At 37.6% G+C, this 19,352-nt stretch overlaps 1 protein-coding gene across 1 annotated transcript; it reads right to left on the reverse strand.

The window, feature by feature from the left end:
* Positions 1 to 6,003: 6,003 nt before the first annotated feature.
* On the reverse strand, positions 6,004 to 19,156 carry LOC129909268 (transcription elongation factor SPT6). Its single transcript, XM_055986333.1, has 6 exons — positions 18,867 to 19,156; positions 18,653 to 18,737; positions 18,360 to 18,568; positions 18,163 to 18,279; positions 11,326 to 11,486; positions 6,004 to 11,255 (listed from the first exon to the last, which is right to left on the reverse strand). Exons 1-6 carry the CDS (start codon positions 18,903 to 18,905, stop codon positions 6,485 to 6,487), a joined length of 5,382 nt encoding a protein of 1,793 aa, XP_055842308.1. The 5' UTR covers positions 18,906 to 19,156; the 3' UTR covers positions 6,004 to 6,484.
* Positions 19,157 to 19,352: the final 196 nt, after the last annotated feature.

A 19,352-nucleotide genomic window follows, 5' to 3' on the forward strand; every position in this document is an offset into this window, starting at 1 on the left:
CCCAAAATCAACGTAAAACTGTGCCCACATTGCAAAAGTCAAAGGTGCCCCGAAGGAGCCTCATAACTGTTTTTCTTTTTTTTTCAATAACTAATACTATTTTTTTACAAAACTGGTTTTAATTTACTCAACTTTAAGCATAGTGCTATCAAAATATTGATTCGCCATTAAAAAAACTTTTTTATTAGGTTCAGAAATCGCTTACATACCGGTGGTCAAAAATTAGATCAGAAATACAGAAAACACGAAAACACGTGGTACTCCGCGAAAAGTTAATGAAAGACTACGAAATTTCGCAAATAATTTTTAAATCAAACTTAGCTTCTTTGTTCATCCAAACTATTATTAATTAAGGGCACGATCATACCGAAAAAAGCAAAGTCAAATGTGCCCCGGTGTCAAATGTACCCCCGCTTACCCTACACTTATCATTAAAATGATGTCTATTTCTTAACTAAGTATTTAATCGGTATAGCAGTTAATGAGAATAATTGATAGCCATTAATAAATATGTAATTTTTTTTTAACATATAACCAATTTTTTGGAGAAAAACTAAAAAAAAATTTTGTACGAATCACTGGGAGCATTACGTACACCAAGTTTAATGGAAATCGTTAGAGCCGTTTTCGAAAAAATCGTAATAGCATAGAACCGTTAGGTATATGAAAGATATATCCCTTCTAAAAGAGATATACTAGTAATTTCATTGCAAATAATCGCATAAGCACTTAACACTTTTTCAAAAGATCTATTTTTTCTTCATATAAATAACATCATGATTCAGATAGATTCAACTTTGGCGACAGTTGTTTTATAATTTTCGTCAGCTTTGTCACTAACAAATGAATTAATATTTTTCAAGCTAATAAGATACTTATAGGGTGGGTCAAAATACAATTTTTTGGATTTTCAAAAAGGCTCAGCGATTAAAAGGTGCTAAATGGTTCGGTTAGCGTATAAGTAAAATTTCATTTCATTATTTTAACTTTAAGTGCCTCCGGATTGTGGGTTAGTTTTTGAAAAAGCTGATTTTTGCCTAAAAACCACACATGCTTTGCTTAATTGCTTATTATCTCATTTCTTATAAAATCTAATTCAAGAGCATGTGCCAAAAACCTTAAGCGTGTAGGTTGGGTCCGGACAAGAAAAAATCGTATTGGAGGGGATTAATATTCGCCCCCGTTTAGTCAGGAGGGGCAATTTTCTAAAAAAAAATTATTTAATTAGGAAAAATTATTATTAAAAATCAACGGTTGTACCTACAACAACATGTTATACCTTTTTGCTTTCAAATAAAGCTGTTTTATAAAACAGTTTTTTAAAAAGTAATTAATTTTCAAAATCAAAATTTTGAAAAAAAATTTTATTAAATTTGCGAACTAATTTTTTTTTTTTAATTTTATATGATTAAGTACTATTTAAGTTTTCAAAATTCAATAATCTTATTTGTTTGTAAGCAAAAACAGAAAACCGGATGCAAAAATGTTTTGTCGTTTTTGAGAAATTAAAAAAAAAAAAAACCAAAACTACAATTTTTTAAGACTTGTTAATTAATTTATGAAACATTATATCTTTCTTTTATTATTTTTAAGGGGATACCACGCCTCCAAGGTAGAAAATCGTAAGTTTGAATATGTTTCCTTTGCATTAACTACAATTCTACCAAGTTTCAAGATTCTAGGGTATTCAGAAGTATACTTTTTAATAATTGATATTAATTCTGCCAAAATGGGCGGTTACCACGCCCCCTGAATGTAAAATTTCAATTTTTCGATTTTTTTCCTTGTATGTACTTCAAGATCCATGACCATAACAAGTTTCTATGAAAACTAGAAGTTTGCCATAATTTTTATCATATGTTAGTTAGTGTGTTAGTGAGTAAATCAGCTACTCTTTTTTTTTGCGATTTTTTAAGGCGACACAACGCAACACAACGCGACACAACGCGACACAATGCGACACAATGCGACACAACGTGATACAACGTGACACAATGCGACACGAAGCGACACAGTGCGACACAATGCGACACAACGCAACACAACGCGACACAACGCGACACAATGCGACACAATGCGACACAATGCGACACGACGCGACACAATGCGACACAATGCGACACAACGCGACACAACGCAACACAACGCGACACAATGCGACACAACGCGACACAACGCGACACAACGCGACACAACGCGACACAATGCGACACAATGCGACACAATGCGACACAACGCGACACAATGCGACACAACGCGACACAACGCGACACAACGCAACACAACGCGACACAACGCGACACAATGCGACACAATGCGACACGACGCGACACAATGAGACACAATGCGACACAACGCGACACAACGCGACACAACGCGACACAATGCGACACAACGCGACACATTGCGACACAACGCGACACGACGTAACACAATGCGACACAACGCGACACATTGCGACACAACGCGACACAACGCGACACAATGCGACACAACGCGACACAACGCGACACAACGCGACACAACGCGACACAACGCGACACAATGCGACACAATGCGACACAACGCGACACAATGCGACACAATGCGACACAACGCGACACAACGCGACACAACGCGACACAACGCGACACAATGCGACACAATGCGACACGACGCGACACAATGCGACACAATGCGACACAACGCGACACAACGCGACACAATGCGACACAACGCGACACAACGCGACACATTGCGACACAACGCGACACAACGCGACACAACGCGACACAATGCGACACAATGCGACACAATGCGACACAACGCGACACAACGCGACACAACGCGACACAACGCGACACGACGCGACACAATGCGACACAATGCGACACAACGCGACACATTGCGACACAACGCGACACAATGCGACACAACGCGACACAACGCGACACATTGCGACACATTGCGACACAACGCTACACGACGCGACACAATGCTACACAACGCAACACATTGCGACACAACGCGACACAACGCGACACAATGCGACACAACGCGACACAACGCGACACAACGCGACACAACGCGACACAATGCGACACAATGCGACACAACGCGACACAATGCGACACAATGCGACACAACGCGACACAACGCGACACAACGCGACACAACGCGACACAATGCGACACAACGCGACACAACGCGACACAACGCGACACAACGCGACACAACGCGACATAATGCGACACAACGCGACACAATGCGACACAATGCGACACAACGCGACACTATGCGACACAATGCGACACAACGCGACACAACGCAACACAACGCGACACAACGCGACACAATGCGACACAATGCGACACGACGCGACACAATGCGACACAATGCGACACAACGCGACACAACGCGACACAACGCGACACAATGCGACACAACGCGACACAACGCGACACAACGCGACACAACGCGACACAATGCGACACAATGCGACACAATGCGACACAACGCGACACAATGCGACACAACGCGACACAACGCGACACAACGCAACACAACGCGACACAACGCGACACAATGCGACACAATGCGACACGACGCGACACAATGAGACACAATGCGACACAACGCGACACAACGCGACACAACGCGACACAATGCGACACAACGCGACACAACGCGACACAACGCGACACAACGCGACACAATGCGACACAATGCGACACAATGCGACACAACGCGACACATTGCGACACAACGCGACACAACGCGACACAATGCGACACAACGCGACACAACGCGACACAACGCGACACAATGCGACACAATGCGACACAATGCGACACAACGCGACACTATGCGACACAATGCGACACAACGCGACACAACGCGACACATTGCGACACAACGCGACACATTGCGACACAACGCTACACGACGCGACACAATGCGACACAACGCGACACAATGCGACACAACGCGACACAACGCGACACAACGCGACACAATGCGACACAATGCGACACAACGCGACACAACGCGACACAACGCGACACAATGCGACACAATGCGACACAACGCGACACAATGCGACAAAAAAAATTAAAACTGAAATCAAAAGTGACCTTTTTTTAATGGAAAATCGACTTTTTTACGTAAATAGATTTTAAGAAGTTGAATTTAAAATATCATCTCCGATCACTTTGTCTTGATCGAACTTGGCATCTACCGGTATGGCATAATTATGTATGGGAGTGAGACCGGGAAAAAAATTCCATTTTGTGTAAATAATGTCGTTTTCTATTGACTTTTGAGATTTATGTGTAAAATTCTCAGATTTTCCACTGCAAATAGAATATGAAATCTAGTTTTGTAATTGTGTGCGAAATCTGTGCGTATAAAAAAAAATAAAACAAAAACAAATGTTCAGACAAATGTCAAACAGAGGAGTGTGTGTGAAAGTGCGTGTGTTTGTATGCGTGAATCTTGATAAAAATCCAGAATCAGATTCTTGAATCTCAGATTCATTTTTTTGTCATTTTTTTGAATCGCAAGACGCAAATAGATCATGAAATCTGAGATTTTACCACTATTTCCTCTCTTCACCCTCCTTTCAGCTGTCAGATTCACAATTCTCATTCTGAGATTCGTCAATAGAAAACGACATAAAAAAAGTCAAATTCTAGTTGTTAAAAACCACATTTTCGTTTTTATTTCGAAAAAAAACTTATATTATGGTTAACATTTTTCTATCCTATTTTATAGCCCTCATAATTTCCTGCATTTTACAGAAAAAATCAACTCTTTATCACTAAAGATGACCGAGCAATTGATAAATGAATGCACGAAAAACCGGTGCGAAACCACCCAAAAATATCGTTTTTTGGGAATAACTCGGCTTCAGAATGGCCTACGACAAAAAATAAAGCTATTGATTGTTCGTTACAACATTTTCTATCGATTTGGCGTACATTATTTTTGTGTAAATAAATATAAAGTTAATAATATTAAGTCGAAATCGCTATTTTGTTTATCAAACTCTTGCCTTATTATTTTTCGAACGGTGCTAGTATTGGCTGACAAAATAAAATACTATTTTAAAATACTATTTTCACAACGCGACACAATGCGACACAATGCGACACGAAGCGACACAACGCGACACAATGCGACACAATGCGACACAATGCGACACAATGCGACCCATTGCGACACAACGTGACACAATGCGACACAACGCGACACAATGCGACACAATGCGACACAACGCGACACAATGCGACACAACGTGATACAACGTGACACAATGCGACACGAAGCGACACAGTGCGACACAATGCGACACAACGCGACACAACGCGACACAATGCGACACAATGCGACACAACGCGACACAATGCGACACAATGCGACACAATGCGACACAATGCGACACAACGCGACACAACGAGACACGAAAGCACAAATAACTTTTGAAAACATCAAATAAATTTTGCAGCCACTTTTAACCTCCAAATGGCTCCAAAGTTTTTACGAGGTCTAGTTTCTGAGATATAGTTATGTATTTGTTATTTGCAATCTAAATCGAAATGCAATCGGCTATTACACAGTGCTCCTTGAGGCTAGACTCTTTTTGAAATTCAATGAGCTAGAAGGGGATGTCATAATGATTTTGGAATTTTGAAAATTTGTATATTTTGTAATTGTTGACGAAGCAGTTATCTGCGAACCAAAGTCTCAAAACAAGTTTTTGTAAACGGCCCTTAGGTAAAAATTTTTTTAAGATTTTCGAAAAAAATCCAAGGGGAAAAAATGCATTTAAAAAAATGTCTTCTAAATCCAAATCTCTTAAAGCTCTATTCCTTTATGAAACCTAAAAGTTTCTCTAAGGTTCGTCCGAGTTATCTATGTATTTCCATCTCAAAAACAAAGAAAAACAACAAAATAAATTTTATTTTTCAAAGAAATTTAGCTTTATTAAACTTGAGTTGTAATAGTTTAGTTTTTCAATTTTACTTTATTTATTTTATAATGTAGCTATTTTTTAAGCTGTTTTCTTTATAATATTTAGATATTATATATAATTTTTATTTTTATATATATTTTTTGCATATCGATCAATTAAATTACTAAAACTGTATTATTTGTTTGCCTAATATTTTTAATACGTTTCTATTGTTTTCTTGATTTTTTTTTTTTTAATTTAAATTTCAATTATAATTTATTGTGTATTCCACTTTTTGTTAAAAATTATTTCCATACCACAACAATGCACGCAACGAAACGTGCGTTTTGATTTTTATTGAAATTCCAACGAGCAGAGAACTAGAGAAGCAAAGTGTCCCTCTAATTGTAATTAATTTTAAAAAGGGCGGCTATATGTATGTTAAATATGTATAAAAAAATCAATCAATTCAAAATGAAAATCGTTAACTTATTTCGTCTGGCATTTAGACTAATTAATTAAATAGTAGGAGGAAATAGATGAAGAAAAAACCTAATTCTCATCATAAAGGGGTGTGGAGTCGCCTAAGTTCATAGAGTGGGGAGATGTATTTGTTCGTGGCGTACTTCTCATTGATCGTGGACTCTTTGAGAAGTCCGATCGTCCGGACCTGCTCATTGGTCGTTCTTCTGTGTATTGGGGTGTTTTGCGTGGGTAGTCTTCGTAGCGCGGTGTTCGTGCCGAATTACTGCTGGTGGGCATTGGAGGAGGTGGCTGGCCACCGGATGCATTTCTATTATGTTGGCTAGGAGCAGATGGTTTACGACGCGCCCAAGAATCTGATGCCATTTGCCAGTCCATGCTCTCTTGTTGGGCTGAACTATAGGCATTCGACCGAGAATGATGTGGAGGTGGAGCACCTCCACCTGGACCACGACTTCCACCAGGTTCACGAGGTGAACGACCATACGACTGCGGTGAAGCATGAACAGATCCGCCATGACGAGAATGAGACGACGGGGGCATCGCTGGACGTGCGAAATGCCCGTTCGAGGTGGACGACGCTGGACTCGGAGTATTATGATTATACCGTGGAGTTTGCGAAGAGTGAGGAGTGTGATAAGGCGTCATGAATGGCGTCTGTCCGCTTGGGGTATACGGAGTATTCACATATCCACCTTGATAGCCAGGCGTGTTAGGGTAGTGAGGCGTCTGGCTAGACATAGGATGCGACATAGAGTGCATCATATGCGGTGGAACATGTGATCTGTTTCCAATTGAGCCCGAACTAACACTCAATTGCGGAGTGCTATAGCCAGGCGTTCGTGTGCTTGCAGGCGGGCGGGGTGTCGACATTGGTGTATTTCCTGGAAGTGGATCTGAGTAATGGTCCTTGAACCACTTGAGAAAAGTGTTAATCGACTCAAAGATCTGTCCACGATAGCGGAAGCCCTCTGGCGTCACAGTGACGTATTCGTGTCTGCATTTTGTCTTTGGCAGGTAGGAGAGTAGAAATTTACCCGGATAATTCTTTGAAGCAGACACAAAGTAGTGAATTTTCTTCGGGTCCTTCTTTTTTTCCTCCTTGAGCAGTTCTTCCATTTTGTCTTTAAGGCCGCCACCTGTGTCACGGTAGTATTTATAGCTTAATAATTCCCTAGCTGATGCTGCCATTGGATTCACATGACGCGCAATGATTTCATCCAAATCTTCGAATTCTTCATTGCCAATTAGAAGACTTTGACCCAAGCTAAATGCGTTTTCTTTTCCCTCTTCACGAACGTCAATGTGCTGATAGATGTCATTCGTTACCTTCCATGTGACAGTCAAATGATCTGAACCCTTGCTAGATGGACGAACAATGACTTCTCCCTGATCCATGCCCTCCATAATTTTGACCACTTCAGCATAGGATTTGTTGTGGAAAGATGGATGGACAATAACTCGCTTAACATACTGTTGTTTGGCCTTGACCTTCTTTGAGTCATCTTCTTTGCGACGATCTTTGTCTTCTTGCTCTTGGTCATAGTAATTATCTTTACGCGGACGCCATTCATGGTTCTTATCCATCAAGTCCGAACTCTTGGAAGAACAATCAACCGAAAATCGTTCAACATCGATTTTGATTATTCGCACATGAATCGCTTGATTGTTCTGCACTCGCTCCTCGGGATTTTTAACATGTTTATCAGATAAATTTTTAATGTGAATAAATCCATTGAGCCCATTGTCTAGTCGCAGCTTAATACCTGTTGCTTGTCCGGGACAAGCGCCAGCATCAAAATGATTCCAAACCTCAGAAAGTTCGGGGAAATCATCTTTCAGACAGAAAGGACATTGCCAGTGTCCTGTTTCGTCGTTACGCACTGGATTAGCCTGATCCAGTTGCTCGCCTTGAGGTTTACGATGTGATATTCCGCTCACAGTAGCCAAAAGCATCTTGCCCACATAAAAGCTTTCTGGCGTCTCTTTAGTTAACATATCAAAGAGTTCCTCAGAATTGGCCGATCTGAATGGAACCCTCAGATCTTTGTAACGTGAATTCAATTCTGCTCGTATATCGTACAGTGTTATGCTCTTATTACCAAATCCTTGACGTTCCAATTCCTCGGCAAATGCATCCAAGTCGAGATCTTTAAGACGCTCCGGTGATTCGAGAATTTCCTCCAAGGCACCAGCTGGATTTGTTTCTTCATCATCATATTCTAAGGCATCGACGGCCATTTTTCTTGCCCATTCATAAGTTTCCGGATGAACACGAGAACCATCAAGTACTTCTACATATGCTTCTGTACTATCGCCTAAAGAGTTTGTGTCAATTTTAATGAAACCCGAACAATTGATGAACACCTTTGGACCCATGTGACATGAAGTAACGAGTTGGGTTCGATTTTCGAGCCGCTGATTTGTCTGTTTGAGAATTTTGACCAACGCTTGACCTTTTCTCGGCCCCAAGCCACATATAAATTGAATTAAATTGAGCGTGAGCGAGTTTTGCACCGCTAGATTAATGTCTACACCAACTTCATTAGTACGATTAATGAATTCTAAGTACAGATGCTCAAGAAGTTCCTCTTTGGGAATTTGCTCCTGCAGCGAATGGTATCTTAAACAAAGAATTTCCTCATCAGGACCACATAGCTGCGAGTATTCAACCAAAGGATCCTGCATTTTTCTAGCCAAGGACACGGCTTGTTTAAGGAGTGTAGGATACTCTCGGAAATCGGCTACTCCTTTGTTAGAGTTTGCATAGATCTTGGCCAACTCGTTGTCAATAATCTCAACGGCAACTTGAGGGAATTGTTCTTCTTCGACCAATTGCTTGATGACTTCTTGGACATCTTGCTGAATCATTTGAGCCTCACGCGATTCCCCACCAATTGCCACAACGTGTGGTTTTTTGTTTCTCAGAAACGCCTTCAAATTGGCCATATCAGATTGTTTGCATTGTTTCTCATCTGGCCGGTATGAATTCTTTCGTTTGAGAATATGTGGCAGTCGAAGGTAGTCTGTGACTTCACCCTCATTTGACGTTATAGCACAGAAAGCTGCTTGAGTGTAATCTGGAACATAAGCCAGACCCATAACGCGAATACCTTTCGATGTATCCCATTCGTAATCGTCTTCTTCAGTGAAGTCAGGTTGGTAAGGAGCAACCTTAATCCAATTACAAAGTTTAGTGCAGCACGCCTTTAGAATTGATTCCTTAGCTTCTGCGATAAGAATTGCTTTTAGTTCTTTTTTGATCTCAGGAATTACCATCTTTGTGAGAGCCAATTCAACACATTCGCTACGCAAGGCATTCCAGTCTTGGACATTTTTGGAAAACTCATCACGCTGGTAGAGCTGCTTTGCCTCCTCTAGATATGAACTTGCTGTATTTCCTTCGATCTTTTCAAGAATAGTTATTTCCAACAAACCATCCTCTTCGGCCATGGACAGACGAAGGAACTGGTCACCAATCAAATCCACGACAGGCTTATTTGTCAAATACTTCATGCCGTAGCATGGATGGTTCTCATCCACCTCTTTCATGCCTTTCTTTGTAGGTCTCACATTTATCTTGGCTCTTTCAAAAAATATCTCACGAACACATTTTCGCAGCAAAGGTTCTTTTGCGATTTGTCGAGCTACCACAAACTTGGCAGCATGAATTACTTCATCGACCATCATGAATTTTGGACACAAGAACTGCTTGGCAACATCGGCGGGTTCTATGGCCTCCTGATCAACTTCATGTCGCTGATAGCTGTCTCGCAAGTTCTCAGCGAATTGTTCTGGGGTGAGTCCAAATCGCTTGGCAAATCCACAAATACCAGCTTTCCTGCACATTGCATAGGGACCAGAATCTCTAGCTTGTTTTAGTTGCTCTTCAGGTTCATCTTCAATCTCTTCGATTTCTTCGCTTTCTGGTGGGGGTTCTTGGCCTTCTTCAAGGTTTTCTAATGCTTTTCGGCGAGCATCTTCTCTTGCCTTTTTACGTTCTTCTTTTTCCTTGCGACGGAATTCCTCTTGCATTTTAGGAATCTCATGTGAATAGTACAGCAAGAAATGCATGTGAACATCTTTCAATTCTTCAGGCGTTTGTACCTCCCGTAGTCGGTCTAGATCTTCGTCTTTGATAATGCGCATGTCATCAGGTATTGGTGCATCGTTCGCTTGCATAATCTTATCCAATTGATAGTTACGCATTTTTTCAAATAACTGCAAGAGTTTGTTCTTTCGGGACAGCAACTGACACCAACGACCATCAAAGTAGTAAATTTTCCACAAATCATCGCATGTCAATTCGGGCTTGACATATTCTTTTCTGTAAAAAGCTATAAATGGTACCTCTAATTGTTGATTGCGCATAAAGTCAAGTGTTTGTTTAATTTTTCCTATTGCACTCGGTGGTTTGCGGTAACGATCGCGTGATCCTCCATCAGTTGGCTTTTCCTGTTCGGAAACAGATGGTTTACAAAATGCTTGTTTGTAGATCCATTCGGCTTCATCTTCTAGTTCATTTGAGCCTTCTGCGACAGGAGTAACTGGTACTTCACGCAGCTGCATTCGCTCAGGGATGTCAGTCTTACGAATTTCATTATCCAAGTCGGTAAAATGTCCGCGTTTCAATTCACTAGGCTCATAAACTTCAAATATTGTCTTTTTGGCGGATTTCTTTTTGGTGGATTTTTTGGGGCGTTTCTCGCGCTCGCCAGTACCATCTTCTTCTTCGTAGTCATCACCTTCAGACTCTGATTCATATTCATCATCGTCGTATTTACTGAAGTCGTCGTAATCGAAGTCAACGCCAAAGATATCTTGACCTTCTTGTAGGGACCTTGAAGTACAAGTTATTTGTTTATATTACATTTTGATATAAAAACACACAAATTCTATGATAAACTTACGCATCGTTAAATAAGAGACGACGTTTCTTTTTCTTTTCAGCAATTGGCCTGCCATCATCGTCTACAATAAAGTCATCAGCATCAGAGTCAGACTCTTCTTCGTCGTCAAAGTGTTCAACTTCGGGTTCTCGGTGACTGCGTTCAGAACGGCGTTCATTATCCTTAGGAAATGAAAGAAAAATGTATTGGTTAACTTGTTTAAATTGAGGTGCCTACATTTTGGCGGGACAGTTTTTTTCACAGATTTGGAATTGATAGTTTAAAAAAAAAATACTAGCTGTAAACAATAATATTTAAAAACTATAAAATTTTATGCGGAAGGAATGTCCCTTTTTTTTTTTTTTTTTTTTTAATTCGTGTTTTTGCGGTAGCTCAGTTCGTAGTTCAGTAAAATTTGTCACGGTAAACAACAACAAACGATTGCTTTTGATAAACAAAAGTATTCGTTTGTTGTTTGATTTTGTGGAAACTTAAAAAATGTTGACCCTTACACCAATGGATTACAAATAATAAATAAAAGCAATCGTCTGTTGTTGTTTACAGTGTAAAATGTTTACTGAGCTTAGTACTTAGTACTTAGCTCATATGAGCTTATGAGCGCTCGTTTTTTAAGCTAGTTCAATTTTTGTTTCAGCTGATTTTAGATGAGTTCTTAGCGTTAATTTGATTCTGTTAAAGAATGTAGTTATAAATATTTTTGCCTTTAAAAATTTGCATAATTGCATCCTCTAAAAATTTTAACCTAACATTTTTTCTTATAAAATAAGGCTTTGCGAGTTATTTAATGAAGTTGCTCTTTCTCATCTTTGGTTCAAACAATTTCAATTTTCATAAGGAGAAAAACTCAGACAAATTAGAAAAAAAACAGGGGTCGAATTACGGCAGACGATTACGATCATACGTTAACGTATTGACGCTATAAATCTCTATCTTTTTCTAATGATTGGAAAAAAACGATAAGAACTGAATTATCATAAGCTAAATGCAGTTTGCTTTTGAATTTTCTTGCAACATACCATTTTGTCAGTTTTGTAAAAAATTTTACTGAACGCACTTGCAAGACCGCAATCAAACAATTAAATTATTTGGTTCCATAATTTTAGTTGTTTTCAGGAATGGTGGGACTATCTTATATTGTCACATTTTGTAGTAGATATGTATGTATATTAGAATTATTGATCAATTTTTTGAATGAGAATTTTTAAGAGTTTTAAGTTTTTTTAAGAGGAAACATATTTTTTTTCGAGATTTCTGAGGAGAAAGAATCAAAGATACCATTTCTCACTCAACTATTTTACTGTTTTTAATTTGTCAATTACTGCCCAGTTCGGGCACTCTGAAAAGAGTGCCTCATTCAGCGATAATTTTTTTGGCAATTATCTTAAACAACTGCGTTGTCAATTGCTACTTTCCCAGCAAATGGAAAAAAGCTAAAGTCGTGGCCATACCAAAGAAGGAAAATAACAAGGACGTCTCTGGATATAGGCCCATTTCACTTCTAAGCAATATGAGCAAGATACTCGAGGAGCTTATGCTTAGGCGTCTGAAATCATTTTGCAGCGACAACTGCATAGTTCCTGATATGCAGTTCGGATTCCAGGAAAAACACTCTACACTCCATCAACTCCTAAAACTCCAACACGATGTTGTCGCCTCCCTAAACGAAAACCAAGTCACTGTCGGGTGTTTTCTCGACATAGAAAAAGCATTTGACAGTGTCTGGATACAAGGACTTATTCACAAACTCTTCCAGCTAAGATTTCCAATTTCACTAATCAAAATTATTTACAGCTTTCTTCATTCCAGATCGTTCTTTGTACAATTAGGAAACAGCCAATCAACAATGAGGACAATTAATGCTGGAGTTGCCCAAAGATCGAAGCTAGGACCATTCCTCTTCAATATTTACACATCCATACCCAGAATTAGCTCAGAATCTCCTGTTTGCAGACGACTCTCTCACGTACGCGAAGTCTAAGTCACCCATATTAGCCGCAAGGAAAGTTGAAGCCCACATAAGACGACTTTACGAGTTTTATAAACGCTGGGGCTTCAAAATCAACACAGCCAAATCTGTACTGATATGCTTTAGACGACCAGCCAACCCAGGAAATCCTAGAATACGCTTAGCCAGGAACTGCAGGAACATCAAGATAAGCCTTCCCCATGGAACACAAATTTCAGCAAAAAATAACGTCAAATATCTGGGAATACAATTCGATGACAAGAACCGATTCACCGATTCAACCCTCAAGCAGCAGCCGTTTTGAAAAAAGCCAACTTCGCCTTTCATCGCATTCATCCACTTATGCGGAAAAGAAACGGACTCAGCCAAAAGACAAAGCTTTTCCTGTACAAGCAGCTCATAAGGCCTATCATCACCTACTGTTTTCCAATCTGGTTCACGGTGACAAAATCCCACCTAAACAAGTTAGCAATCCTGGAGAGGAAGATTTTAAGGATCTGTACAGGCATGCACTACGACAGGATACACAGGAAACACGTCAGCAACAAGAGACTGTATGAAGAATCCCAAATTATAAAACTCGACAAGTATCTTATCCAATCAAGCAGAAGATGCCTACAGAACCTGAGCAACCATCCAAACCCAATAATAGGAAGAGTCATAAACCAGCCAAGACAGCCTAACCAGCGGTACCTAGAAGCTAAGGAACTTTTGGATGAGGATTTGATATCAACCAACGACGAAGAGAACATTCCCTTCTACGCTGATCCTGGATCAGCTCACTATCGTGGCTGAAAGCCTCGCCCCCTCCCTAATCCAACCTTCACAATGACAACCGGACTTGAACAACCTGAGTTAAGAAGCTGCCAGCAGAATTAATATTTAAAACAAACACAATTACAATTAACTGTAAATTTAGCTTATAAAAACAAAAAAAAAACAATGTAAAAACGTTAGGCCCCTTTTGTGCTAACATAATACTAATATAATCAATGTAAATTTTTAGATAACTAGCTTTAAGCAAATTGTATATATATAATTACTGTTCAATAAAAATATCGTTAAATCGTTAAAAAATCGGTTTATTAATGGAAACGTACAATTGTTTCAAAATATTTTTTATTTCATACGCTATTTTGCTGCAAATTAATTAACAGTTCCAAGTATTATAAAATTTCAATTTCTTACTTTTATTTCAGAGCAACACGCCGCAAAAAAATTGTATTGTGTGACAATGTTTTATTATTTTTTAAAACTTGTCCCGGTAATGCAGTTTCGAAAAAAGTATAGAAGTTGAAATTAAATTGAAAAATTTTACAATTTGAACTCAACAAAACAGGGTTTTTCAGAGCAAAAAAACAACAAAAAAAGACGGTTTTTCGAAGATAAATAAACAAACAACAGTTCGAGAAAATGTGTTCATTTTTGTTTGTTTTTTGCTCGGAACAACCCTGTTTTGTTGAGTTTAAATTGTAATATTTTTCGATCTAACCTCAACTTTGAAAACTTTTATACTTTTTTTTAAAATCTGCAATAACAGGGAAAGTTTTTAAAATAATAAACCATTATCACACCATACAATTTTTTTTTCCGCGTGTTGCTCTGAAATAAAAGAAATTGAGTTTTAACAATACTTGGAACTTTTAATAAAGTTGCAGCAAAATGGCGTATGAAATATAATGTTTTGGTTTATAATTTTATAGTTCAGATATTTTTCATGAAAATTACAAGTATTTTAAACTTTAGGAAAAGTCATAAAACATTAAATCTTAACGAATTAGGTTTTCAAGAAAAGCTGATTTCTTTCCAAAAATGGGTCAAAAATGACCTGAAGGTTTAAAAAAAAAAACAAAAATTAACTATGGGTGGAAGAAGCAAAATACCGTTGCAAAGTAAGCATTTTTCGAAAATTCACAAGAATTGCATTTAATCCCAAGGATTTGGGATGAACAAGTTACAAAATTTTTAGAGCCCTTAAGTTGGCCCATCAGCATGTTTCGTTTGATCCATTACTTTTGGAATACCCTCTATATTATATAAAATCTAAATGTTCGTTTGTACGCTTATAACAAATGCACGGGAAGTCCAATCGACTTTATTCTTTTTGAATGCTCATTGTATTACTTTTTAGAGGAAAATTTATGTAAACAAAAATTCAAAAATACATTTTTTCACAAAAACTCTTTGTGAAGCGGGCGTTGGTTTCTCTAGTAATATTATTAAGATTATCAGAGGTTTTTTATGGAGACAGAATATGTCCTCTTGATAGATTATTTTCAGCTGTGCGTGCGTATCGGTAAGGAATTTTTTAATTGCTCTATACGGCAAGTAGGTATTGGTTTTGTGTCAAAAAAAAAAAAAAAGTTGAGATTTTAATCAAAACCAACATTACCATGATGGAGAAGTCCGAAAAAGTGGGTCTTGTAATTTCATCCGTCAGTCTGTACTCATTTCCACAGACTAAACGGTGTGACGGATTTTCTTCAAATTTGATACGGATTATTTTTATGAAAGTCTAAGTTGTTTTTTATTTTTTATCTTGCTTAGAACGTGTGCCTCCCATACAAAATTTTCAAGTTAATTCAAATTTCTCGAAAACGGCTCTAACGATTTTGATTAAACTTTGCATACGTTATATTTAAAACAATTGCAACAAAACTTTCAAATAATAAACAAAAAATTGTCCGCCATGTCAGCTCCTCCCGTGTATCAATAAAATTTCTTTAAAATTTATATAGACACTTCTTATAAACTACAAGTAAAACTGGAAAAGCTACTACGTTCTACCCAGTCGCGCATTTTATTCTATCTTCTTCTTTCTAATATATAAAATTCTCGTGTCGCAGTGTTTGTTACCGATTTTTATGAAGTTTTGTATGCATATCGGGTTGGTCTGAGAATCGGCCAACATCTATTTTTCATAAACGTAAATGGTTAGGGTGGTCCAGCATAATTTTTTATTTTTTATTTTTGGAAAAACATTTTTTTTATTTTTTTATGTTTCACTATTAGCTGCGTTCCTTTGGAAATATTTATCTACTGCTTAGTACTTAAAACTACTTTGAACTACTTTTGCAATACTGAAAAAGTAGTTCAAAGCAGCTTTAAGTACTAAGCAGTAGATAAATATTTCCAAAGGAACGCAGCTGTTGAAAAATACATAAAACTTCAAAATTTAAACATTCTAAGATCAACCAATGTTTTTTAATCGCAATTTTTTGTTGAAAAATAAAGTGTTTTATTATTGTGATCAGGGCCGTGCCTAGGGGTGGGGCAATGGGGCAGTTGCCCCAGGCGCCGTGCCATGAAAGGCGCCGTGCCATGAAAGGCGTGCACTATGGTTTAAAAGCGGCGAAAATACTTTCAGAAAAACTTTTTTTAGCCATTTAAGTTTTATATCTTGGTATTCTTAGATGGCACATGTACATGTGCATGTGTACAAGCCCTCAAAGTTAAAAATAATCTTATATTCAAGTCGCGGGCCAAATTTTCAACAAACTAGTAAACCTCAAACATATGTAGGTAGATACTAAGAAAAGACGTGTTTTTTTCAGTTGTTGAGTTTTAAAAATTTGGTCAAAAATGGTTAAAAAATTTAGTATGCCAAGGTGTATTACAGCTTCCCAGAAGACAGCACCTAAAATTTCATTTGCAGATACCTACAGACCTTGAAGTTATGGTCAAATTAGTCTCTCAGGATCGCTTTTCAAAAAACTCGATTTTGATGGCGGTTATACCAAAAAGTTTTAATTTCTGAGAAACTGTTTGTCAGAAAGAAATGTTTGAATCCTTTATTTTTAAGTAAAATGTGTATGTGTACCTTTATTTTAAAATTAGAATGAAGGTCAATGATGGGAGAACCAAGCTTTTAAACACTTTAAAATATGATTTTAAACTAAGATAACCATCGATCTTTCAGAGATTGGTCCTGATTTACCGGTGTTTATATTTGGCAGTCCAAAATTACTTCGTTCGGTACTTAGTGTATTTTTGAAATTTCCGCAGGAAAAAAAATCTTTATATAAATATTTGGATCAGAAAAGGTGATTGTGATATACATTTTTTCTTATGTTTTATGTTTTTTCTGTCGAAAAATATAGATGTTTAATCATTGTGATGTCAAATAAATCACATTTTGTGGAAAACGTATATACACATGTTTAATAAAGTAATATAAGTGTTTTATTATCATAAAAGGAAAGCTAAATAAGATGCAAGCAAATGCAATATTATGTGAAGGGTATAGCCCGACTCAGGCAGCTTAATTTTTCAAGAATTACACACAAAGTTTCATAAAAATCATTAAAAAAAAAATTCAAAAAATTGTTTGGACCTCCTTAATCGTTTAGAGGTATGAAAAATAAGTGTTTGCCGACTCTCAGACCAACCCAATATGCACACAAAATTTCATAAAAATCTTTTCAACCGTTTCGGAGAAGTTCGATAAAAAAAAGTTTTTAGATTTGTTGTTGAGACCCGATTTATGTTAGTATTGAAAAAGGTACACACTAGAGCAGAGTCAAAAATTGGAAATAAATACTAGAAAAGGTGAAACGAAGTTCACCGGGTCAGCTAGTTTTCAATAAAAATATTTTTTTTAAATTACGGCTATTATCAAAGATCCATTTTTAGTTGTAAGTTGCTTCTATATACAGCAAAAGAAAGTGATTAAATGGTTTTTGCTGTGTTCTGGCATGGTGTCTTCAATAATACAATTCCCATTGCAAAAGTCTTAACCATTTTAAATTCGTAGGTTTTTTAACAAAATCAGAAGACTAGTGTATGTATATAAAAGAATAAACAGGTTGTGAATGTTCCTTGAAAAATATAGCCCAATTTGTAAAACATGTTGTAAGGTTATTTATACTTACATCATCATCATCGAAAAGTTGTTCAGCAATAGCTTCCCTAGCTAATCCCTCATCGACGGGTTGTTCTTCGCCATCACTTTCCTCATCTTGTATACGACGCAAGCGTTTAAATCGTTTCTAAAAGTTATCATAAATGTTCACAAGTGAAATTTCACTTCAGAAAAAAAAAAAAAAACAACAAACAAAAATTGACTTACTCGTCTTTCTACTTTTACACCAAGATTCTCTTCAATCAAATCATAATCATCGTCCTCCAGTCGATCGTCAAGTTCATCATCGTCGTCACTTTTCTTACGTTTCTTCGATCGACCAGACGCATCCGAATCCTCCCCATCGCTGCCGTCCTCTTCTATAGGTCGGTCATCGATCAGATCTTTGAGTTCCTCTCGCAGCACTTCTTCGTCATCTATTTAATTTTATGGGAAACCCCAATGAATATAGTGAATACCTGAAATTGCTTTCAAATATGAGACAAAAAAAAGAAACTTACCTTCCTCCTCCTCCTCACTGCTGTCTGCCATTGCTTTATTCTTTTTGAGTTTCTTTCGCTCATGTGGCTCCAATTCCTCCTCATCCTATACACGTGGACAAAAGCCATACGAGAGCATAAAAATAGAAGATTTTTAAATTTAGAATACATAATAATTATTAAAAATCTTTTTGTGCCCGGATATATCCGGGAATTAAGAAAAAAAAAACTATACCTCCGATTCTTCGGCTTCTGAATCCAAGAAGTCTGCCATTTTTTTTATTTAACTATAAGCAAAAGGCTACCCCGAGAGAAATATTTTGGGAAGAATATTTTTTTTTTAATTTTAGGAGAACAAATAACAAAGAAAAGGAGAAATAATTTTTGATATTTAAACAAATCAATTTGAGGGAATTTTTTTACAATTGAAATTTGTTAAAATGGAATTAAAGAAAACTATAAAAACGCACTAAAATGTGGCAAAAATATTTCAAAAGCACAACGCAGTGACATTTTCACTGGAAAAAAGGGTTTTCTTTTTTTTTTTTGTGTATTCAGTGTTTGTCTCTTTCACTTTTTGTGTGGAGAGATTTGATAATTTTGATGGAACAAATTGGAGAGAGTGATGGTTTTTGACTTTTGAATGGATGTGTTCAGGTATTAATTGATGTAGATGGAATTTCGAACGCATTCAGGGACTTCATGCGGTAAAATAAATAAA

Source organism: Episyrphus balteatus, chromosome 2, assembly GCF_945859705.1.
Source record: "Episyrphus balteatus chromosome 2, idEpiBalt1.1, whole genome shotgun sequence".
Classification (NCBI taxonomy): Eukaryota; Metazoa; Arthropoda; class Insecta; order Diptera; family Syrphidae; genus Episyrphus; species Episyrphus balteatus.